At 45.5% G+C, this 25,846-nt stretch overlaps 1 protein-coding gene across 1 annotated transcript in view; it reads right to left on the bottom strand.

Moving 5' to 3' along the window:
• vps13b (vacuolar protein sorting 13 homolog B) overlaps positions 1–25,846 on the bottom strand; it is a 410,620-nt gene that overhangs the window by 19,585 nt on the left and 365,189 nt on the right. Inside the window, exons 47-57 of the mRNA XM_080006210.1 lie at positions 23,901–24,056; positions 22,536–22,802; positions 19,871–19,954; positions 19,163–19,338; positions 15,168–15,341; positions 10,581–10,788; positions 10,268–10,456; positions 9,536–9,682; positions 8,193–8,467; positions 6,341–6,468; positions 6,025–6,221 (exon numbers count right to left, since the gene is read on the bottom strand). Coding sequence (XP_079862336.1) covers positions 6,025–6,221; positions 6,341–6,468; positions 8,193–8,467; positions 9,536–9,682; positions 10,268–10,456; positions 10,581–10,788; positions 15,168–15,341; positions 19,163–19,338; positions 19,871–19,954; positions 22,536–22,802; positions 23,901–24,056 — 2,001 coding nt within the window. The remainder of the gene's footprint in view (positions 1–6,024; positions 6,222–6,340; positions 6,469–8,192; positions 8,468–9,535; positions 9,683–10,267; positions 10,457–10,580; positions 10,789–15,167; positions 15,342–19,162; positions 19,339–19,870; positions 19,955–22,535; positions 22,803–23,900; positions 24,057–25,846) is intronic.

The following is a 25,846-nucleotide window of genomic DNA, read 5'->3' as shown; positions in this document are numbered from 1 at the left end:
TAACGAGAACTCAACCGCGTCCGTAGCTCCAGCGGTTGTCCTGTTCCAGACACTTTTAGCCCGAAAAATGCCAAGGAGAATAATAATTACAATAAAAAACAAAACAATAACAATAGAGTTCCATTCCCGCAGGATGGATCTCGAATAATAATAATTATTATATATTATTATTATAATTATCATATATACAATTATTATAAGTATTATTATAAGATATTGTATTATTATAATTATTATAATAAATATTATTATATATTTTATTATTCTCATCATACAGATGTGGACAAATTTGTTGGCACCCTTCGACGAAAAAAGAACCCACAATTTTCTCTGAAATAACTTGAAACTCACAAAAGTAATTGGCATTCATCATTGTTTATTCTATATTTAATAGAAATCAGACTTTGCTTTTGATTTTTTATTCAACAGAATATTTTACATTATAGAGCAAATTAAAATGGCCTGTGACACATTTTTTTGGTACCCTTATCCTAATATTTTGTTGCACAACCTTTAGAGGCAATCACTGCATTCAAGCGATTTCTGTAGCTCTCAATAAGACTTCTGCACCTACACCTGCCAACAGGTAGTTTGGCCCGCTCTTCCTGAGCAAACTGCTCCAGCTGTCTCAGGTTTGAAGGCTGCCTTCTCCACACTGCATGTTTCAGCTCTTTCCATAGATGTTTGATATGATTCAGATCAGGGCTCATAGAGGGCCACTTCAGAATAGTCCAATGTTTTGTTCTTATCCATTCTTGGGTGCTTTTAAGATTCAAGATCAAGATTCAAGAGGTTTATTTGTCACATACATATACATACATTCATACATGCACTACTCACAAAAACTTAGGGATATTCGGCTTTTGGGTGAAATTTCAGGATGAACCTAAGGTGCACTATAACCTTTACAGGTGAACTTAATTTGACCTTCTCTAAACTTTTGAATGCACATGTCCAACTGTTCAATGTTTCAGTACTTTTTGCACAACTGGCTGTTCTCTAACAAGGAGCTGAACGGAAAAATTCACAACAGGTGTTTGATCCATGAATCGACCAATACATTTCCTGGTTCAATTAGAATTGGTATTTAAACAGTCCTCTTCATCATGCTGTTCACATTTTGACATCATGAGACCAAGACGACACCGAACAACTGATCAACAGTACCTCGCCACTGCGAGGCTTCAAATAGGATGTTCTCAGAGGGAAGTGCCCACTGAGCTTAGAGTGTCACAGAGTGTCATCAGCAGGTTGCAACAGAGATACAGAGAGACTGGAAGAGTCACAGAAAGGCATAGAAGTGGACGTCCTTTGGCCACATCCCACACTGATGAGCGCTTCATTGTGAACAGTGCCCTGAGGAACCGGATGATGAATGCCACTCAACTCCAGGCACATTTATGGGAGGTGAGAGGCACCCAAGTGTCATGTCAGACCATTCGAAACCGTTTACATCAGCGTGGTCTGCGTGCCTGCAATGGTACCTGACCACACCACCAGGCACAGGCATCATTGTCTTGCACGGGCCAGGGGCATTTAGGCTGGACGAGGGACCAGTGGGCATCAGTGCTGTTCTCTGATGAAAGTCGATTCAAGTTGAGCAGAAATGATGGCCGCCGATGATGTTGGAGACGTCAAGGAGGGCGCAATGCAACAGCTACTGTTGTCACCAGATGAGCCTTTGGTGGTGGTGGTGTGGGCAGGTGTGTCTAGTCAATACAGAACTGCCCTACACTTTGTGAATGGTACAGTGACCAGCCCATACTACCTGAATAACATCATTAATCCAGTCATTGTGCCCCTGCATGAACAACACAGGCCTCATTTCATCTTCATGGACGACAATGCTCCAGCTCATCAAGGTGGCATCATTAGGGAACGGCTGCTGGAGACTGGGGCACCTCAAATGGAGTGGCCTGCACTTTCTCCAGACCTGTATCCCATAGAAAACCTATGGGATCAGCTGAGTCGCCGTGTAGAGGCTCATAACTCTGTACCCCAGAACCTCAATGACCTGAGGGCCGCCCTTCAAGAATAGTGGGGTGCCATGCCTCAGCAGACAATAAGTCGACTTGTGAACAGCATGAGACTTGGTTGTCAAGCTGTAATCGATGCTCAAGGGCACATGACAAGTTATTGAGACATTGACATTTTTTGTTGTGGTAAACCCACCACTGTGGCTTTTGTTTCAATAAATTGTTTGAGATGAGGAAATCACCATTGCATGCTTCTACTTAAATGCTCTACTTTCATGATATAATATCACTGTAGCGTGAACTTTTTACATTTTCCATAATTTCACCCGAAAACCAAATATCCCTAACTTTTTGTGAGTAGTGTATATGCAGTGAAATGTCATTGCAACGCACCCGGAGATTTCACACAGTAAGCTCTAAAAATACTAAAATGTGCGTAATCGACATGGAGGCGCTCGCGCAGGGGACCCCGTGGGGCGGCCCAACAAAGCCAAATTGGAATGATTAAAATAATCGCCAAGTATATAAAATGAGTTAAAAAGAATAAGTATTCTCTGCTCTGAAATGCTGGGGTCCACTAGAACGCTGAAGGCACTGAAACCACAGCCTCTTTCGCAATAACTAATCTCTTTTCACAGTTTCTTTGCTTTACTCTATGACATACCAAAGTCATGCAGGTATACATGACATACATGAGGTATACATATAAATTTTTAGGAGGAATGAAGCATTGTTTCAATGAGCTGTAAGGGTACCAACAAATTTGTCCACATCTGTATGTTCGAACTGTGCTGTCACAAAGACCTTGTGGTTTAAGTTTCATCCAAATCGATCCACATACGGGTACATTAGCGAAAAAACGACCACATTTTGAGAGATTTTAAGACAGACGAACCAATACGTCTAATGCCGAAATATGTCCAACCGAGCTAAAACTATCTGGAACACATACTTCGGCATAAGCTAGAAACACAATTGAGGTGTCATTTAAACCTCTATGTGACAAGTATCTTGTGTTTTAAATCTCATCCCAATATATCCACATACGGAGCAGATATTAGTGAAAAACCGAACAACTTTAACCCAAAATATTCAGTTGGTCTTGGTTAACTGACTTGCCACACATCTCGTTCTAAAATGAACAAGATGAAATTTACAGTAAGAAGCTTCATGATTTCATCATATTATTTACTATAAATGTACAGATTCCGATTGAGTCCAGTTGGACCATGTCCATTGGGCAGCGTGGAATCGGTCATTGTGCAGTGTTTCCACGTCACCAAACAATAGATTTACGTGTATATTTATATAGCTTCTTACCTGGTAGATGTCAGTAGATCTGTTTGATATTTTAAATTTGGGGTCCACATTACTTTGCCGGAATAATGAAATAAATAATAGAAAATAATCCTTGAAACGTTGTCAGCGCATCCCTTGAAAACCCTGAAATGTGCGACTCAGTGATCGACTCAGCCTTCAAAATCCAAAGTGCCGCCGCAAAAATAGAAGCCGTGCAATGGTAATCACCCACAGAAATATCACAACATTTGTCGTATTTCATGGAAACAGAACTTACTGAAAATGTAATCCAACTAAAAAACTGCAGCTCTTCTTCCACAGACAACACGGTGAGTTCTAACAATGAGAAGTTGTGGTTTACAGGCAAACATGGACGGGTGGTTTAAAAACAGGAGGGTTGCGCTGTGAAGACAACATGGTTGTTGCTCCACAAGACGAGCAACCAGGAGACGACAGACCCATGGGGAGAGCCCATGCCTTCAAGTAAACTCGTGCTGCGTTTCAGAGAACGCAGGAAACTGTAAAATGCGCCTAACAAGACCAAACTGGACCCTGTGTATTGTTACCTGCAGCTACAGTATATTTATTATTATTATTATATAGAATTAGTTGTATTACTTTGTGTCCTATGAAATGCTGTTGGCACCTTTGCCAAATGCATGCATAACTTCGATCTCTGCTATGCTGACCTGACTTCACTTCTATGTTGCAGCATACGTATGTGTGTGTGCGCGCGTGCGTGTTTCAGCGCTTAAGAGCGTACATATGTTAAGCTTTGACCTCCACCACTCCCAGGCTGCGGAAGAGCAGCCTCACTGGTGAGGACAGGAAGAAGATCCCTCCTGAGCGGTGCGCTCCGCAGTCAAAACAAAGGCCGACCCTTGACCTTTCACCTTTCACCACCCCTCGCGCAGAGGCCAGACACTGACCTCACAGTAACCAGAGACAGCAGACAGCCCTCGCCTTGACCCGAACCTGGAGCTGGCTAGACACAACTCAAAATATTACATCTACTGCGCGTCGTCACCTTTCTAACCCTTGGTTACACACGCACGCATGCACGCACACACACAGTACATGAGGCAAAACAAACTAAGGTACTTAGCCTTGCCTACCTTACCCCACTGGTGTGCGCGGAAAAATGTCTTTACCTCAAAACACACCAAAATAGAAACACAACCTCAAAGCGCATACCTTATTAGCCAGACCACACATATTTTTAATTTGAAGCTCAACATATGCAAAACACAAACACAAACACACACACACACACACACACACACCCAAGAACAACTCTACCCCCAACACCCACAACAACATGAGCCACCTAACACTCCCACACACCCAAAGCCACGTTCATTAACTCCTCGACTTCTGGACCTGGTGTGATCTGAGGTTAGATGAGTGAACACTGGGTTCACTTTTGGAGAGTTTTGTATTAAAAAAAAAAAAAAAGGGATTGGATTGGAGGGCTGTCCTGTCCGTCTTTCTTTAAAGGGGATCTATTATTCATCTTTTCGACAAGTTAATATAGGTCTCTGAGGTCCTCAAAACTTGTTTTTAAAGTTTTTTGCTAAAAATACCACTCAGATTATGCATTCCAGCCATTCTAACATGCCTCTAAACCATCCTGTTTCAAAACAGGCTGTTTCTGTGTGTGTAGCCCCTAATGTAAATGAGCTGCCAGGCCCATAGTTCTGTGAGCCAATGGGGTTTGAGCTTTAATCTGGGTTCTGTTATACGAAGTACAAACACTTTCACTGATTTCACCAAAATCTGTTTCTGAAAAAATTTGAGGAGAGAAATACTCAATCCCGTTGCTGAATCTTCACTCATATTAGATTCAAGGCCTAATTTACAAATTTGTTCCGAGTTTTGTTGCCACTCTTCAAGCTTGTGGGGGACACCGCACACCAGGACGCAGGTATTTCTTCTTTCATGTACATGTCGGAAAATAAAATAAAATAAATACAGCTACAATAAAAATAAACTACTTTTAGTGGTTTTGCTTGACGAAACGCACAGCGGATCACGTGCCACAGCTTACCGTCAACCTACCGCATACTTTTTTTTTTTTTTAGAAAGAAACACACAGCAGAATTATTTTTAAAATACTTTCATTTCCATCATCTACAGTTTGTTCACGCACAGTTGCTATTAATTCCTCTTTCCTTTAAAATATTTGTGCTGGTCTTCCTAGCCGCGCTGTGTTATTTCTCCAGAAGTGGGTGGTGTCACGATAGGCCGTGGACTTTAAACAGGAAATGCTTCCTTTCATCTGAACCCCCATGACGCCACAGGAACATTAAGACAACAGACGTAAAGATCAAGACAATAACCAGATGGCACGGAAAAAACTATAGGAGCAGACATATTCGGCTAAACCAATTGTTTTCCCACTCACACCTACTGGACACCCGCACTTGTGAAACAGCAGGGAACTCGCAAATGGATGGGTCATTGAGTGTGGGCCATTTCCACAAGAACATTTACTGTACATGCTGCAGCTCTGTGTTTCCCTAAGAGCAAGTTTGGACTGAATTAATATCTCAATCAATGTGTATGTAGAAGCTATAATGCTTCTCACTAGGTTATTTTGTGAACAACAATACTATTCTCAACCTTGAGGGAGGAGAAATGACAAAAATAGGAATGTGACGGTTAAATGAGATTATTGGGAAACGCCGTCAACCTGTAATCCAATGACGAGCATAAGCCCCCTACACCAATGCCACCCACCCGTGTTTACCTGTGTGCCGGGGCAGTTTATATCGATGGGGTCTGTCCAGTCGGTGGTGCTGTGCTCCGAGGTGGTCTTGAGCAGAAGGGTGGGCAGGGCTTCTCTCTGCTTGCAGTCTGGGAAAGTGGAGTAGTGGTGGTAGAGCTCGTGGTGCAGGGAGCAGTTGGCTGGTACGGGGCGAGAGAATACTTCCGTCCGTTGGGTTCCTGGGGGGGTGGGGGGACACGTTGATGCGCCGTCATCGACGTACATACAAAAGGTCGGTGTGAAGGCCGGATTACGTTTCCCTGTTCACACCAGTGTTTGAATCCAAAGGGCCCCCTACCATTCAGGTTCTCCTTCAGCAGCAGCGGGATAGGACACTTGTTGTTAATGAGCATACGGGGGCAGGGGTCTTCGCTCAGGGTAAGGTATGTCACACCGAGGTGCTCCTGGTACGTCAGCACTAAAGCTCTGGAACAAAACACACAGATTGAGAATCAGAGCGATCACATAGAAGGTATGTGTGACAGTATTGGAAACGCTCTGAGTTTTCTTGTGTTGTGGGGTGTCTGTGCGGCTTGTGGGTGGCTATGAGGCCTTTTACGCTGCTTGAAGGCGCTACGATATACACCGATCAGCCACAACATTAAAACCACTGACAGGTGAAGAGAATAACATTGCTCATCTCATTCCGATGGCACCTATCAAGGGGTGGGATTTATTAGGCAGCAAGTGAACAGTGAGTTCTTGAAGTTGATGTATTGGAAGCAGGAAAAATGGACAAGCGTAAGGATCTGAGCGACTTTGACAAGGGCCAAATTGTGATGGCTAAACGACTGGGTCAGAGCATCTCCAAACAGCAGGTCTTGTGGGGTCTTCCCAATATGCAGTGGTTAGTACCTACCAAAAGTGGAAGAAGGACAACCGGTGAACCGGCAACAGGGTCATGGGGGCCCAAGGCTCATTGATGCGTGTGGGGAGCGAAGTCTAGCCCGTCTGGTCCGATCCCACAGAAGAGCTATGATAGCACAAACTGCTGAAAAAGTAAATGCTGGCTATGATAGAAAGGTGTCACACACACAGTGCATTGCAGCTTGCTGTGTATGGGGCTGCGTGGCCGCAGACCGGTCAGAGTGTCCATGCTGACCCCTGTCCACCGCTGAAAGCGCCTACAATGGGCACATGAGTGTCAGAACCATGGAGGAATGGAAGAAGGTGGCCTGATCTGATGAATCACGTTTTCTTCTACAGCATGTGGATGGCCCGGGGTTAGGGTCCGCTCTGATCGAGCATGACACACACACACACACACACACACACACACACACACACACACACACACACACACACACACACACACACACACACACACACACACACAGACAGACACTACCAGCATCTGCTTCGAGTACACCCCCAAACACCCTGCTGATTACAGAACGTCCTTCTCCTTTCCTTTACTGCTATTACTATCACACGAAGAGGCCATATGCTGTAATTGCTGTTCCAATTTCCTTCGACTTAATTAATTATGTTTTGTCAAATACATGTTGTTGTTTGTTTCTATGTTATTTGTATCACCCGTGGTGATTCTCCCCCTCTTGGGAATAATGATGATTAGTTGCTTATTGATGAAAACATGGTGAGATCGTTCTCCAAAGAGTGGGATTGGTGGCGGTCGTGTGTAACAGAAATGCTGTGCTCTTGTCATCCCACAGGTCGTCCAAAGGACAGAGTTATTATTGGTTCTTGTTGATTAATAAAGAGTGGCTTTGCAGGTTAAGAATTTGAACTTGCAGATGAACTCTGTCTTGGATAGAATGGAATATAAATACCCTGTGTTTTATGCCAAGCCTGCTGGCAGCACACGTGAAGAGCACAGGGTTCTTGATTCAATAGAACCTGCACACGCATATGGAAATGTGAACACTGGTGAACTACTAACTAGTGAAAACACACTTGGCTACACACATAGCAGACACACAATGGAACTGTAGAACACCACTGACCTATCTATCAACAAGTCTCTTTTGTTTGTGAGCTTAATGACACCACACTGTGTTCTCTGTAACAGGAAAGCTGTCCAAACAGAGGAACAGAGAAAGACGTTTAAGACGGAAGAAAGTTGGGAGGATGGACAGAACTCCCTCAGGCTTCATCACAAGTGTATATTCACTGTGCAACCACCCACCAACCTGCTGGTCAGACCACCCCCGGAGCCCGTGGCATCCCAGGGGACAGAGACACTCTGCCGGAGGAATTCTGCGCAGATTGGGGCAGGCAGGCTCCAGGACGCGGCCTGGGGCCCGTGGTGCAGGCTGAAGAGCACATGTCGACGGGGCGGTGGGGAGCCCACCTCCCCCTGGATGCTCGCCCCGAGTAGGTCCCACCACGGCAGCGAGCGGGGCATCCCCTGGCACCGCTCTGAGCGGGCCAGAGCAAGCGCCGCTGTGTCCGGAAGCTGGCAGGGCTAGTGGAGAGAAATCCCAGGGTGAAAAGAGAGAGATGAGTCAGAAAAAAGGAAAAAAGGAGAGAAGAGTAAAGTCGGGGAAAAAGAGGAGGATAGATAAATAAAGAGGGGTCAGGGCGAATATGCAAGACAGAAGGGGGCAGGATAAGTAGGAAAAGAAGCCAAAAAGTGGTTGCAATAAAGATACATGGTACAGCCACAATGTAATTGTATTCTCCTCTTTCGCCTGCTGAGCTTAGTGCTAAATTGGTAGCAGAGGAGCCCCGCTGGGCTGGTTTAGCAGCCAGTGAGCAGTGAGTACTGGAGCACTGCAGGGATTATGCACTAAGCATGATGAATAACCCAACTAAAAAGGCATTCCTGCCCTTGTTTGTGGTCTGTGTTATTGTTAAGCCCATTGCCAGTTCTTTTTTAAAACAGGGCCTCGCTACTCTTTTTTTTTTTGTTAAGGTTTCTCAGTCAATTAGTGGCAAACTGGCAAGCTCTGACATCCTCCTTCAAGGGGGATCTGAAGGCTTGTTAAATGACATCACTGCGTTGCCACGCTCTTTGGGGACAAGCAACAGATGAAAGGGGGCGGGGGGGGACCTGCATCCAATTCAGAGTGTTTGTCTAATGTCCCTGTGAAGCGCCATTGCCACATGGCGAGATCCGTGCAGAGAGAAGGCAGCGAGGCAGACAGAGAGCGATAGTGAGAGAGAGAGAAGAGCAACTCCATCTGATGGAAAACGGCTTGCTCTGTTCCTGCAATCCCGTGTGTGTGTGTGTGTGTGCATGCGTTTACCTTGCTTTAGCTGTCCCATTTATTGTTATCAAACATAGATTATCCTGGATGTCATGTACTTTTTAAGTTCTTCCTTTTTAAATGTGTTTGTTTGAGTTAAATCAACCTAAACAGGTGGATGTCAGGCTAAACATAAGCATACTCTGACATGGGCACAAAGAAACAAACACACGCGAACATGCGCACACACAAGAATGAACACAGAAGTGGCGATAACAGAAAGTAGAGGTGAAAGGTATAAGAGGTGAAGAGGTGAAATTTCCGTGCATATTGTTGGCTAGTACCTGGTCATCAGTGGCCAGTGCATGATCCGACAAGACTGGTCTGTAATGGACATTGTAAGGAGTGTTGTTGACCAGGACAGTTCTGTCCTCTATCTGCAGGATCTGGATGCCGTGTCTCACCACAGACGACACACAGAACTGACACACCTGCAGGGAACAAGGACAGAACAGTCAGCAGAAAGTGTCTGAGGATCCAGGGGATCGGTCCCAGACATTTGAATTTAGTTCTTTGTGAGGCTTACGCTCTGCTTTTCCCCTCAAATGTTCTTGAAATGTCAAATGGGGGATGTGGGAAGTAATGGAATGTCACACTTTAGCAGCCTCATAGCAACTGGTGATAAACAAAGCTGGTTCTTACCAACAGTAGTAGCTAACGCTGAGTGACCACACAAACCAACATTCTTAGGTCAAAAATGTATGGTGGAGACTGTGGCATCAACGTATTACAGCAGATACTACCATACACAAAAAGCTCTGAAATTTAAAAAATACTTTGGTTAAGCATAAAAACGATCAAACTTCACAGTGACAATAAAACCAAGATAATAATAAGATAATCCAAAAAATTTCAAAGGTTTGTCTTTCCACATTTGTACTACTGAATGTGTTTGCTTTTGTTAAACCAATATATATATTGAAGGAAAAACTATACCATACTACATGTACAGCTTTGAAAGCTTTAAAAATATGTAAGGTCTTAAGGTTGACTGACATCCACCCACTGACAACCACCTTTTGCCGCCCAGGGAAGGCTCCGAGGGTGATATCGGCCTCCACATAGCCCTCCTCGTCCAGAATCACCACCTCCGTCCCCGAGCCCTCCTTCCATCGGGGGGAAGTCAGGTCATGGACCAGTTTCAGCGCCATGGACTTGTGGACCGTGTTGGTGTGGGCCCAGTAGATACCGATCTGGAAGGCTTCCTGGGTGTTGGTGGTGGGGGAAAAAAAGTCAAACTGCCGGTGAAGTCCAACAGGATTCCATTTAGTGCCAAACAATTGCTTTAATCTAGACGTATTTCCAGTGTGGCAGCACATGCCTACCCACCTTGAAGTTGGGCGGTACGATGACTTTGCCAGCTGGTATCTGCAGCACGATAGTCTCTCCCTCGAACAGCCAGAGGTCCCAGTGAGAGCGGTTGGCTAGCAGGGCCCACGGCAGCAGTTCCACCAACAGTGTGTTGAGGCCTGGCTTCCAGCAACACAACTTCACCTGCATGGGACTGTCCCACTGGGCGAGGGGCTCTGGCATAGAGCTGTGAGGAGATAACATAGTGTACACCACTGGTAAAGCCCTCAATGTACTTGATTTAACACCGTGTATACATAGACAAGTGGCCGAGAGCGCGTCATTCACACTTGGCTACTTTGCGGGTGCCTGAAGAATTAAAAAGTATATCCACCAGGGGGCAGACAAGGGTGAATCCGTGGCCAACGCCGGAATATCTTATTGAGAAAAAGAGACCTCAAGAACGAAAACGGCGGCATCGGCACCGTCCCAGCTCAGTTTCTCCAGCATCTCCCCCCGTGCTCGTACCTAAGGGTCTTGAACCCTGTTGGAGTCTCTACCCACATGTACAGGTCTAGGGAGGCAGACAGTCATTTGGGCATTGGGGTGCCGACCTGGCGAGGAGTTTATTCAAACGTGTAAGCTGGAAACACAGTGACGTAACATTAATGCATGAGCAGAGTTTGTTTTTAGTGGTCGTACTGTGGCGTTTCCGCGTCCTGCACCTCCACTCTCCACTGAAAGACAGAACATTTAAGAAGACTCTCCCTGCTGGGTTCGACCAACAGGGCCGCTGATTGGGCAGACCCGGAAAAGCTGCGCCGCTACGGCCAAGCCAGCCCCGTCCCCTGCAGACGTGGCTTAACCACGCCCCCCTCAACTGCCACATACCCGTTTACATTTGTTTTTGCAGGGTTCCACGTTGACTTCACATTGACGTAAAATGATAGCAAGAACATTTATCGCCGTAAATGCGAGTAATTGCAGACAAGCAATACAAGTTTCTCTTTAAACTTTTTCGGCGTTCAGAGTCTGCTGTGTACCTGCTTGTCACATCCTAATATACTGCCCCCACTGGTCATGTGTTGAAATGCACATTGCGGACACATAGCGTTAATCTCGGAAGAAGTGTACAACCAAAGAAACACAGGATATCTGGGGCACATATAATGACAGACACACAAGAGCGAGTTAATTGACAAAATGCCAACGGCACATGGCAATTCGTGGGGAGAAAACTCTCCCCAATGCCATATTTTCTCCCCAATTATATCGCAATTTCTCGAAGGGCCCACATGAGTGTTTAAATGTGCACCAGGTAAACAAACCCTCACACCAGCAACGCCACACCAGCTATTAACACAGTGGAAACCACTTCATGAATACAAAGAAAGCAACTGGCTGCAAACTATTTATCCGGATACAAACAGCAGTTGACTGGGCCTCTGGAAACATAGATGGAGGTCCAAACATGGAGAGACCCAGACAAAAGGCAGGACAGACATGGAGACAAACAGCCAGACACACACGCAACTATTTCTTCTGTCCGTTGACCAGCACCGCGGTCATTTCATGACAATGATGGTGGTGATGTGAGTCCTAAACAGTGCTGGGCGCGGGAGAGAGAAGGGACAGACAAACAGTTCACTCAGACCTGAAGTTCAAAGTCATCAAAGAGTAACCTAGTCTGTCCACCGCACTCTCTCTGACCTAGCGAATCCTTTTAAGCCCGGTCATAGGCAGCTAAAAACCCCTCCGAAAACAGTGCTGTTTAAAACATTGGCAAAAGCGGTTGAGTGTGTGTGGTTGAGTGTGTGTGCCCTCAAGGGTGATGGGAGCAAAAAGCAGGGCCCATAAATCACATTATTGAGTTCACAGGAAAAAGTAATTGAAAGAAATGCAGCTTCTGTGGGGGGTCTGAAAACTCTGAATTTGGATGTATGTAGGCACAGACGAGCTTGCGCTCCATTCTCTAGCGCCAAAATGTTGGTATAATCATTGTGGAATCGCCCTCTGGCACGATGGCCCCTGATGAGAAAAATAACATGCACTGTTGTCAACTTCCTTTGCTCCACAAGACAGACCTCAGCTTCTCTCCAGACACAGTACTGGAGAGAAGTCCATTAAACCTCTGTCCAAACAAAAAAAACGAATTGATGTGAACCCAAATCGAAAAAAGAACAGACTGAAACCCTTGCTTCTTTTTCTCACTGCCCAACTTCAGAGAGTGTCAAACAATTGGAATCAGTGCTTTGTTCATGTGTATTTATTCTTCCCCATCCCCGCTCCCTTTTTAGCTTTCCTTCATATTAAGTAATGGAGTTTTCGGTCCCAGATTAACTGTCACAAAGCATTATGGGAAAATGCGCCTTGGCCTCGTGCTTTTGTTATAAACAGCCAAAAATCACGAGCAGAAGAGAGGCCTGACTTACAGATAAACCCAATGCCAAACCACCACATATCGGCTCTCGACTGAGGCCGGCAGTAAAGCATGTGTGTGTGGGAGTTTGTGTGTGTACGATAAAATATTATGTGTGGATAAAATGTCAAGGTAAGCCATGTGTATTGTTGATAAAAAGTACACCAATCAGCCTCAACATTAGAACCACCTGCCTGATATTGAGTAGGTCCCCCTCGTGCCACCAAAACAGTTCTGACCCGTTGAGGCAGGGACTCCACAAGACCTCTGAAGGTGTCCTGTGGTATCTGGCATCAAGACATTAGCAGCAGATCCTTTAAGTCCTGTAAGTTGTGAGGTGGGGCCTCCACAGATCGGGCTTGTTGTTTCAGCACATCCCACAGATGCTCGATCGGATTGAGATCTGGGGAATTTGGAGGCCGAGAGGCCACCTTGAACTCTCTGTCATGTTCCTCAAACCATTCCTGAACAATTTTTGCAGTGTATTAAGGCGCATTAACCTGTTGAAAGAGGCTATTGCCATTAGGGAATACCGTTTCCATGAAGGGGTGTACTTGGTTTGCAACACTGTTTAGCTAGGTGGTACGTCGCAAAGTAACCACCATCCATCCACATGAATGCCAGGAACCAAGGTTTCCCAACAGAACATTGCCTAGAGCATCACACTGACTCCGCTGGCTGGCCTTCTTCCCATAGTGCATCCTGGTGCTATCTCTTCCCCAGGTAAACGCACACACACCCCGACACCCACATAATGTAAAAGAAAACATGATTCATCAGACCAGGCCACCTTCTTCCATTACTCCGTGGTCCAGTTCTGACACTCACGCGCCCATTGTAGGCGTTTTTGGCGGTGGACAGGGGTCAGCATGGCCACTTTGACCAGTCTGCAGCTACGCACCCCCATACGCACGTGTGTTCTGACACCTTTCTATCACAGCCAGCATGAACTTTTTCAGCATATGTGCTACAATAGCTCTTCTTTGGGATTGGACCAGACGAGCTAGCCTTTGATCCCTACACGCATCAATGAGCCTTGGGCGCCCAGGACCCTGTCTCGGGTTCACCGGTTGTCCTTCCTTGGACCACTTTTGGTAGGTACTAACCACTGCATACCTGGAACTCCCCACAAGACCTGCCGTTTTGGAGATGCTCTGACCCAGTCGTCTAGTCATCACAATTTGGCCCTTGTCACAGTCGCTCAGATCCTTACACTTGCCAATTTTTCCTGCTTCCAACACGTCAACTTCAAGAACTGACTGTTCACTTGCTGCGCAATATATCTCACCCCTTGACAGGTGCCACTGGAACGAGATGATCAATGTTATTCACCTCATCTGTCAGAGGTTTTAATGTTGTGGCTGATCGGTGTAATGTATATGCCCACAGGAGGCATCTGTGGTTTTGTTTTGTGCGTGTGTGCGTGCGTGCGTGTGCAGGAAAAGTCCAAGGAACCACCATGGGCAGACAGTTGGCCCATATGCCTAGCAGATCCATTATGTGGTAAATGTTCAAGCCTCTAGCTGTACCTAAACAGGTGACATTAAGATGGGATCACTTTCTGACGACAAAAGACAAAAGATTGACAAAGGACTGTTTTAGGAGTGACGGATTCACACAATGTAAGCACGCACGCACACACACACACACACACCACACAAAAACAAAAATCTATATTTAAAAATTATAATATATGTATATAAATATATATTAATAGCCATAATTTCAAGACTGCCCTCTGCCACACACATACACACATGCAGGCACACACATATGCAAAAATGTAGTTGTAAACTCATTGAACTGAATGCAAAGCCCTAAGTCATGTGTGAGAAAGTGGGGCTGCAGCAGTGACAGCCCATATCTCTGGGTCTGCGGAGGACAACAGTGGGGAAGCCAGCTCGCCTCTGATGAATGGATCTGCGTCGTCTTAGCAGTTTCCCTTTTTTATTATGTGAACAAAGGGACGGCAGTAAAAGCATTCCCTCATCAAAACAAAAAAATCCCCGTCTTGCACAACTCTGCTCTTCCAAGGGGGAATGCCACACAAAGGCTAAGATTAGTGCAAAATAAGCCCCGGTTACTCTCTTCGACAGAATGAAAGGAGCAAAAAAAACGCACTGCAATAAAAATGAAAACAACAGAATTGTTAAAAAGGCAGGTTACTTTACTTGAGATTGCGGGTTTGTGTCAAATAAGTGCTGTACCTGTCAACGTCTTTGTCAACATATGGCCACGGTGGCTCTGCGGAGGTCTTCGCACCGGAGAAATCGGACAGGATGCGCTCTGGCTTGTCCTCGCCCCCGGCTTTGTTGGCGGTGATCTGTTTGATTAGGGCAGTGGAGATGGGCACGGCGCACTGGGAGGCATCCTCGTCTTCCCTGGAAAATGAAAAAGTCAAGACACAACCCATCATTGCTACAGGTTACACAGTTAATTCATATGTTGTATGACTTTAAATCTGCTTTGCATATGCGCATGATCAACTCTGATTTGCTTAATAAATACAATGGTGCACACTGCAACTATTTCCTGGAAGCCATGGTTGATTTTTTTGGGGCATTGCTATAGCATTCCTCATATACTCAAACCCTCACATATCCAGCAGGTTGGTTGTGATATGAATCATCAAATACACTTGAACCGAAGCAGGTGTCTTCACACCTGCACCGATTGAGGTTCTAGGAGCAGGTCTGAGCGGGATCTGTGGAAAAAATGATGGAAACCTGCTCATACAACCCAGAAGAGGCCGGCTCTTGACAGCTGTTGAGCCATTTACATAGTTTCGTTGAGTGTAGTCTGAATGACCCCCGGTTAAACTCTTTCCTTCCTGAAAGTTTCTTGCTCCTTTGCCCCCCCAACGTGTACTTTTCTCCTTTAAACCCTAATTCACCAAGAATCACAGAAGAAGCTAAATAGTGGTACATAATCTTATTGGCCTCTTTAGACCCAGACATTGGTCAATTATGGCTTTGCAAAAAGAACAACAAAAAGCAAAAACCCAAAACTTCCAAACCAGTCTAACAGCACCCATTGTTGCTACAAGGGAACAAGTGGGGGCTATTGGTTATAAATCCCTGACAAGACTAGATGGCTTTTCATCCCAGATCCTGAGGTTGGACCTGGGGAAGGGTAGGGGGTTTGGGGCTTGGGGACTGGTGGATTGTAAAGCTCTGATGTCCTCTAACCTGGCAGCCAGTGCAAGGAGAGGGGACAGTGCCTTCCTGGGGCACTGAGACTAATCCGTTTGTCTTGTCTGTCTGTCTGTCTGTCTGTTGTCTCAGACCGCAGGCAGGGCTCGCTCTACCTCGTCCATTAGAGGCCGCAACTATGCGTAATTACAGGAAGGAAAGAGGAGCTGACAACCAGCCGACATTCTGGATTGGATAAGCCCTGGATTTGTGTGTGTGTGTGTGTGTGTGTGTGTGTGTGTGTGTGTGTGTGTGTGTGTGTATTGGGGGGGGGCAGACACCGTGTAGAGTTTCAAGACATGGTTTACGTGTGTGTATGTGTGTGTGTATGAAGGGACTTTGAAAATAGTGGGCTTGCAGGGCAGCAGGGTGGTGAGACGTGGGGAAAGGGGAGGATGAGGGCTATGGAACTTTTTGTGCGGTTTAGACGGAGGACGGCTTGTAAACACAGGGAGCACTGCGGTTGACATCCAGGAAGACGCGATGGTTAGCTGTCACTAAGCTTCCCTTGATGCGAGCTGGAGGGAGAAAGATTTATCTAGAACAACGTCCCGAAAATATTCCCCCCAAAAAATGTCCACCCCGGTCACAGCATGGCCACTGTGGTTCCCTTATGGCAGTCTAGATCAAAACAAACTTTGCGACCAGATATCTAAACTCCAAACGGGTGGGGGGGGACGACTCTCAATTACACCCAACGTTTACTCTGTTTACGCAGGTCACCACGAGTCCCAACCAACGTGTGGATTTTTCTCCATGGGATCAACATAAAACAACACAGATTACAGATGTACGGAAGACACATACAGTAGGAACATCAATAACACATCATGTTTATGCGGGTAGAGGCTTGGCTTTCACCTTTTCTCGGATTCTTCTGCTCATTCTGGAGACAAAAACAAACAGGCACAAACACCAGCATGGCTGTAATACACGTTGCATATGCGCCATTAGGTACAATATGTCACAGGCAGCATGACAGCTGGATGAGGTGTGGAAGCGTCGGCGCTATGTTAATAGGAGAAAACCCTTTTGACACTCGACTGGGTAGATAGTTACTTGAATCACTTTGACAAGGTGTCCGAGGGAAGCAGCGATAAAATTCAAAAACAAAAAGATGAAAAGCCACACTCGTCAAACACAAAGAACATTTGTTTCCCATTCCAAGACATAACCTCACGGAAACAGCAACAGCAAGCCGACGTTTCGGTATATCAGTCAAGTCATGATGATATAGACAAGAAGTCTGTGTGTGAGCACTGTCCGAAAGGAAAAGACCAAAGACGGTACCACTCTGGTGATGTATGTGCCATGTGAGTCTGTCCGTGATGAAGTGGTGACTATCACACTCAAGATGGCGCGGCCAAACATGGCCGGCTAACCAAGACAATTGCAAGCTGGGACCACACACAGATACAAGGTCTAACATGTACATGCGCAAGATGTCCACCCACGCAAACACACACGTAATTCCACCAAACCAACCAAACCCCCCTATGTACAAACAGACCACACACACGCGCACACACACACGCATACACACACACACACACACATACACGCACATACACAAACACACACAAGCAAAAGATACAGATACATCGCAAACTTGGGGCCAAAAACCTGCTCTCAGTTAGGGCCCCCTATCTAAATGAGGTGTAATTATGGCCCAACCTGACATGTGGGAAGGGGTGCTGCGTATCAGCACTTGCCAAGCTGGCTAAGATCTCCCCCCACTAAAAAAATAAATAAAAAAAATAAAAAAAGTCTGTAGTCCGCAAGATCGCGTCTCCCTGCTGGCTCACAGAGATCTGAATGTGGTGTGGGGGAATGTTAAGTAAGTGTCTCTTCCTCTCTCTTTCTCTCTCTCTCTTTGCTAAATGGAGGCATAAAGTAAAAAAGAGAAAAGAAAAAAGGAAAAAGCCCATTACGGGAGACAAGAGTCAGACCCCATCGTTTGCAGAATTACAATCTGCTTGGTGATGACATAATTACTCCTCTGGAAGGAATAGGACCACCGCTGTTGCTATCTGACAATTTCTGGTGAACGTGACAGAGATCATCTTGGCAAAAACCGAGCAAATAGTTCACGATAGCGAGATGAAAGATTGAGGGAGGTGTTATGGCTAGTACATAACAATGTCTTGTCTGAAGATGCGATGGTGGATGAGTTTTAGTTCCTTGGTTATGAACTGAGTTCATTTCTCAAGTTATTGCCCATGCAGGAGGAGCAGGTGTATATTTGGTAGTATCACTTTTATTTCCCTCACCAGGCCTTGAGCATGGGAAAATCCATCTTGGTTATTAATAGTGGCTGGCGATTATGGTGGTGGAGCTGTACTTAACAGCCCTGGTGCATTATGGGTAGAGGATTGTAAAAATATGTAAAAATCTCGCTTGGAGCTGTTCTGTTTGAAGTCGGAACCCAATCACAAATCAGTCTTGACTTTTTATTTCTACAGACCTTGACCACGCCATTATAAAACGTTCAGCACTTTTTTCACCCATTATAAATGACTATAATGATAATGTTTCACATCGTTCTACTTGTAAAAGCCTCTCAATCATCTCAAGAACAATGAGGGAGTGGTTTTGCCCCAATTAACATCCTTGAACTGACCTTTGCTTTGACAGGCGGGTACACAAACTTCAGGCGAGAATTGAAGATGTTCATTTGAAGCCAGCTCAGCTGGGTGGGTGGGTGCATTCACTAATGCGATGATGTGATATGATTGGCTGTATGTCAACAAGTCTATCTGATGACAACATGAGTATGAAAAACAAATACATTTCCACCTTTCATACATCAGTTCTTTTTTCAATGTAAAGAGAACAAGCTCAAAGAACAAAAGAACAAAATGTAAAAATGTATAATGATGAAAGTTCTAGTTGATGTTGGTGAAATTTTTAATTTTGGTCCCAATGTTTCTTTCCGGATCCTGTTCAATTGTGGGTCATATTTGATACTTTACTGCAGCTAGTGTATGGTTTTTGTGTTGCCGTGTGCTTACCTGGCCTGGAAGGTGACATGGTGCGTGAGGTCGGCCTCTGTGTTGAACAGGGGCTCATGGCAGCCCTGCCCCTGTATGAGCTGGCTCTCCCTCAGCCCCAGGCTGCGCTTCTCGATGTGGATGATGACCGCGTCTGGCAAGTGGCTCCTCATCACGAACAACGGACTGAACACCACCTGAGACCGAGGCCGCGTTCACAACAGCTTTTAAGTGCTCGCAGACCTGCCTTCACGGGGTTCGGGTATAAATGAGGTTCCGCTGTACTACATTTATACATCTTCTCCTCTTCATTCTACTTTGGATCTCTACTTTTCCCTTCCCGAGACAGCACTTTCCCTCAGTGACGATGGGATTTCAAAGCTATAGTTTTGCACGCACGAAATCCCCGGGCGCTGGTTTGCTGTGGTAATTGACAACACATTGCTCTGGTTACCTAGAAGACGGAGATGCTTGTGTGTAAATATGCACTACTGTAATTATCCACCAGATTGGTTTTAATTGCTCTTGGTGTTAATCTGGAGGACTGGTGGTGAAGCTGCAATACCTAAATGCAACAATAACAGAACAAAACCCCTTACTTAATGTCTGAACGCTGACATGAGCAATCTAGTTTGTGTGTGTGTGTGTGTGTGTGTGTGTGTGTGTGTGTGTGTGTGTGTGTGTGTGTGTGTGTGTGTGTGTGTGTGTGTGTGTGTCCAGGACACTCACCACCCTCTGTTGCATGTTCGAATCGGGTTCAATGGTGATGAGGGTACACCACACGTAGAGCAAAGAACCACTGGAACATGGCACCTGCACATACAGAGTATAGGGGAAGAACCATTATTGCCACTTGACACCATTATTTTTGACTTTTTAATCGTATTTCTTAGTGCTAGATATTTTGTACGGTGTGTTTTTCCCCTCTTACCATTCTATTACTTATTATCGTACCTACCATTCATTCTTCTCAGTTGAGATAGTATCGGAAGCTGTTTTACTGTAACATATAATCCACAGGACAAACTAGTCAATTTTCAAAATTCAGTAGTACTTATATTTTAGTTACTAGTTGCTATTCCAACAGTTACTAGTAAAATGTATTAGGTACTAGTATTTATTTATTAGATACTAGTGGCTATTCCAATTGTTACACGTAACCATTGCAATGTTACAAGTAATGGTTTGGACAATTTTGTCATTGAATCCTATGGGGCTCCGCATTTCAGATATCAAAGATTTACCTCTATTCCGATTATTACTAGTATCTATTTCAATTTACACGGGTAAAAAATACATTGTAACTGGTAAAACAAAAAATGTAACTAGTAACAATGGGAAAAGGCGCTAGTAACTAATGAATAATGAAAGTACTAGTACTCAATTAAAAGTGGCTAGTGAATTGGAAATGGATACTAGTAACAATCAGAAGAGAGATTACTAGTCGAGGGCAAATATTTGAGATCTGAAACACGGAGCCCCATAGGATTCAATGACAAAACTGTCCAAATTGTTACTAGTAACATTGTGATAGTTACAAGTAACAATTTGAATAGTATCTAATAAATAAGTACTCATGGCTTATACATTTTGACTAGTAAAATTAAAATAGTTACTAGTAATGTTGGAAAAGCCACTAATAACTAAAATATACAGTAAGTACTAGTAACATTTAAAAGTGACTAGTTTGTCCTATGGATTAAATGTTAAAACACCTTGCCAATAAACAGGGGGAAAGCATTTCATCGCAGCGTCATGACCCTTGCTGTAATGTTATACACATGACCCCCAATGAACAATTGAATTTTAGATTATATTTGTCTTATTGATTCAACCGTCATGGCTGTATTTCCGTATTAATTGTAGTGTCGCCGCATCTCATTGCACCACTGTGCATCTGTTCATAGCAAGGCTTCAGACAGGGGGAAAAAAAAAAAGAGGATGAGCTTCACTTCGGGGAAACTTGCCCCGTCTCCATGTGTGGCTTAGGATGGAAGAGAGTTTCTCTGAAACTCCGATGATGGAAGCGCTCAGCCTGTTTCGAGTGACATGATGTTTACGGCCTCCATCACAAAAACACGGCACTCTGCTTTCTTCCCCCGCAAAAAAAAATGTTTTGCCTGCCTGTAGTTAAATGTCTCCTCCAAGCCTCCAGTCACAACAGTGCCACAACACAGCAAAGGCATCTGACAATTAAAGCATTAAAGGCAGGATTTTAGCCTATTAAAAAAAAGATTTAAAGGCTGACAATGGGCCCTCGTCAGTGGAAGGGGTCCGAATGTTCTAAATGTGTCATTTAGGGCCTTAGCGCCAAGGGCACATCGCAAAGTGGTCACGTTTACGACACGGCAGGGACTTTGCTTAACTGTGACGAGCTGTGAGGTGCGACAGTATCCAGCATCCAGCTCCCACAAGTTCTGATTTACTGTAACAACAAAACAACATTAAAATAACAACATGGAGTTTATCTGGGTGAGGGAGTTCAAGTGCTGACTGGCAAACTGCACCTACGGACGTGAGACAACATGGGGCTCTGGTCCATCGAAAACACCACCCAACACTGAGAGAACAGGTCACATTGACACTCTGGTGCTTTACCAAAGGTGAAATATGCAGAAGCGAGGGAGGGTGGGGGGTTGAGAGACAGCAAAAGATAGAAGGACTGATAGAGAGCCAGAGAGCCAGAGAGAGAGAGGGGGGTGTAGGCAGATAGATCTCCAAGTCACCCTTTCAGATGTGTGATGGATGAGATGACGTGAGGAGAGGCGATAACTGTGCTGATTTGCTGCGAGGGTGCAGATGTCGAGACCGACCAGCACCCTAGCGGCCCGCGTACAGCGCAGTATATGCAGAGGGAGAGTAATAGAAGGAGAGATAGTGTTGAGAAAGAGGAGAGTCAGCCAGTCGTTCCGCAGTGCGAGGGGCTTCAAAGCCATCGCCGACCCACTCAGCCCCTCTCCATGCACACATGGCGGCTTGTATTTCCTGTCTATGACCAGCGTTGTTATGAGTGTGTGTAAACTGCATTTTTCAGCCTCTCGGCATCTCTGGGTTATGGGTTTGGAGTTGGGGCTACGAGGCCTTTGAAGGCCTATCTTCCAAGGAGATCTTAATCTGCTCTCTACCGGAGGAGCAGCGTGGAGGCTCTACTGCTGGGAGGCCACCCAGGCGGACCTGAGGGAGAGGAGAGAGATCCGCTCACAGTTGGTGGTCCAGCCATCGCCTCAATACATGGACACACGCTGTTGCATGTGCGGTGAGAAGATGCCGTGTGTGCGCAATGTGTGTGTGTGCATCCGTCTGTGTCTCAATTGGCCCAATCCACCCACTTCTGGCAGATAATGCACAATGGCGGTTTTGATTGCTGCATAGACTGGCCCTCGATTAACCGCACCTGTACCACAGAGCTGCTCCCGCCCTTCTCTTTCCTCTCCAGGCGCACATCCTGGGACCAGTCCTCGTCCCCGCGGGCCCTCACACACAGCTCTGTCATCTCGGTGTCCTCCAGGACGTAGGAGGGCAGCTTAGCTCCGGCCTCCAGGCAGTCGCAGTGCTCCCTGACCACGGTCTGGCCGTCGGGCCCAACGTAATGCTGCACCACGCGCAGTTCAATGTCCTGGCAGAGGTAGCTGCACATCACCTGCCGCCCGCAGATGGTTATCTGCACGGGGGTGGAGACGAGACGAGACGAGATGAGACGAGAGAGCGAGAGAGAGCAAGAGAGAGCGAGAGAGAGAGATGGTTACAATCCATAATATCTATAGTTTTGTTCTGTAAAAAGGAATAGAATTTTTTTTCTGTCAGGTCAGAAGATCAGCTATTTGTTTCATTTTCTGAGTTTTGGAAGAGTGGAGTGAGGGTTTTGAGGGTACACTAGTTTGTTTAAAATACAGGGAAGGTGCAGGGAAGGAGAACCTGTTCCAGCCTTTGGCCTTTTCAAAGACTTGGTTCATAAGGACTGGCTGCCGTATCAATCTCCTTCTGAAAATATACTTATACGATATTCAGGAGTGAACAAAAGGCAGTAATGTGGACGACAAATATCCCAATGAAAACACAATAGGACACACCGACAGAGAAGAGGGACAGAGGTTATTATAATTGGAGTCTAACTGTCCTAGACAACAGTACTGTCCTTGCTGTGTGCCACGGTATTCCAGTCTGAAACTCGCATGTTGGGAACTGGACATGACCAGCCCTTAGGGCCTTGGACCCGTCATTGGACCCTAATGGCACAAGGTGTACAGCAGACCAGGGTGAGGGTAAGTATGAGGGGGGTGGGTGGAGGTTCGGTTCTGGAAACAGATGGTGAAAGGAATGTGATGTGGCGGGGATCTGTTTTGTCTGGAGTAGGGGGTGGGGGTCAGACGCATGGGACACTTGACGGTGTTTACATAACGTGTCAGCGCAGCCAACCCACCCGACCCGGGCATAATCGGGGGGTGTGCTATGTTTGGATGCAGGGGGTGGGGGGTTGATTAAAACGCGATCAATGAGAATTCTTTCCACTGGTACGAACAAAGATGAGTGGTTGTGTGGGCGTAATTCTTTTGTCTCTAGGCGTTATGAACACTTTTGTTTTAAAGTGTTAAAACACATATCACAGATGTTCATGCTCAATAACGCCTGACAACACAGAGCAGTGCTTTAAGTGGACCGTTCTTCACTACAAAGGAAGAAAGAACTTGATGGAAAAGAACCGTCAAGTCCCTGGACGAAATGTACAAAAACACAACTGGCGTGCGATATTCGCCGTTACCTGTTTCTGCACGCCGGTGAGCTGCGCCACCTTGATGATGAGCGAGGCAATGCGTCCTTTGTACTGGATGATTCTCAGCAGAGTCCCCACGTTGTCCACGCTGAAGGCCTCCGACCAGCGCCAGTTCCCCCAGCCCTCGATGCATATGTGCAGCAGCTGCCAAACGGGACAGGATGGGGACAAAGACAAACAAGAGCACAGACAGAAAAAGAAAAGGGCCAGACATTAGGGCTTAGTCTCTGCGCCTTTTTTTATTTATTCCAGAGAAAAGAGGCGAGTAAACAAGCAGGGTCTGTGTTTGGGTGACTTGGCTGACGAGGGAAGAACGACAAGGTTTTTCTGTTTACTTGTTGGTGAAACGGGCTCACGGAGTCTGCTTGGCTTTCTGCTGCTGGAAGCAGAGCGATGGATTGTCACAACACAACAACCTAGCTGGTGGAAAAACATCTAATGTGGAAGCTCATTATGGCGACATTTGCATGTGTGCGGGCGTGTATGTGTCTGCGCACTGCAAAAAAACCACGAACATAAAGCACAATTATCTGCTAATGGAGTGAGACAACTCTCAAAACAGAAGAACCAAATCTTCTGAAATAAATGATTTCATAGACTACAAAACAGTCTTGAAATGTTGCATTCATGAGAGTTGAAATGTCATCCTTCAGAGGAAAGCATCAACAGTCTGCTTTTCTCTTTGAAACATTTCTAATTTCACTGTAATAAGTCCCGAGATTAAGCCACTTGAAAAAAAAAAAGTAAGACGTGTTCTTTCAAACCCAGCCGAACCTGAAGCCAGCTTCATAATCAATAACTTCAAAACTGACCACATCAATGTGAGTGACTGCGGTTTCTGTTAAAGTATACAATATGTTACAGCACAGTAATATTTATTTCCCCATTAATTATCATTCATTGGACACTGTACATACATAGCGTATGATTGGTAATTGCTAATATTTTGCTAATATATTTTTTATTTTTCTTCATACATATACATACATATATACGCATGTGCACACGCACACGCACACACACACACACACACACACACACACACACACACACACACACACACCAATCAGCCACAACATTAAAACCACTGACAGGTGAAGAGAATAACATTGCTCATCGTGTTCCAATGGTCCTTGTCAAGGGGTGGGATATATTAGGCAGCAAGTGAACAGTCAGTTCTTGAAGTTGATGTGTTGGAAGCAGGAAAAATGGGCAAGCGTAAGGATCTGAGCGACTTTGACAAGGGCCAAATTGTGATGGCTAGACGACTGGGTCAGAGCATCTCCAAAAGGGCAGGTCTTTACATTACATTACATTACATTGCATTTAGCAGACGCTTTTATCCAAAGCGACTTACAATTATTCAAACACCGATGGACGCAGCCATCAGGAGCAATTAGGGGTTAAGTGTCTTGCTCAAGGACACTACAGCATGCTAGCAGGAGGAGCCTGGGATCGAACCAGCGACCTTTGGATCACTAGACGACCAGCTCTACCTCCTGAGCTACCACCACCACCAGGTCTTGTGGGGTGTTCCCGGTATGCAGTGGTTAGTACCTACCTACCTACCTACAAAAGTGGTCCAAGGAAGGATAACCGGTGGACTGATGACAGGTTCATGAGAGCCCATGGGCTATTTGATGCACTTTGGGAGTGAGTATAGTATGGGGCTGGGTAGCTGCAGACTGGTCAGAGTGTCTATGCTGACCCCTGTCAAGGGGGGTAAAAGCGCCTACAATGGGCATGTGATTGTTAGAACTGGACCATGGAGTAACTGAAGGTGTGTACTGTGTGTGTGTGTGTGTGTATATATATATATATATATATATATATATATACAGTGGGGCAAAAAAGTATTTAGTCAGCCACCAATTGTGCAAGTTCTCCCACTTAAAAAGATGAGAGAGGCCTGTTATTTTCATCATAGGTATACC

Source organism: Zeus faber, assembly GCF_960531495.2.
Source record: "Zeus faber genome assembly, chromosome: 8".
Classification (NCBI taxonomy): Eukaryota; Metazoa; Chordata; class Actinopteri; order Zeiformes; family Zeidae; genus Zeus; species Zeus faber.
Note: the sequence above shows the minus strand (reverse complement) of the source record. Positions and strands in the feature narration are given on the sequence as shown.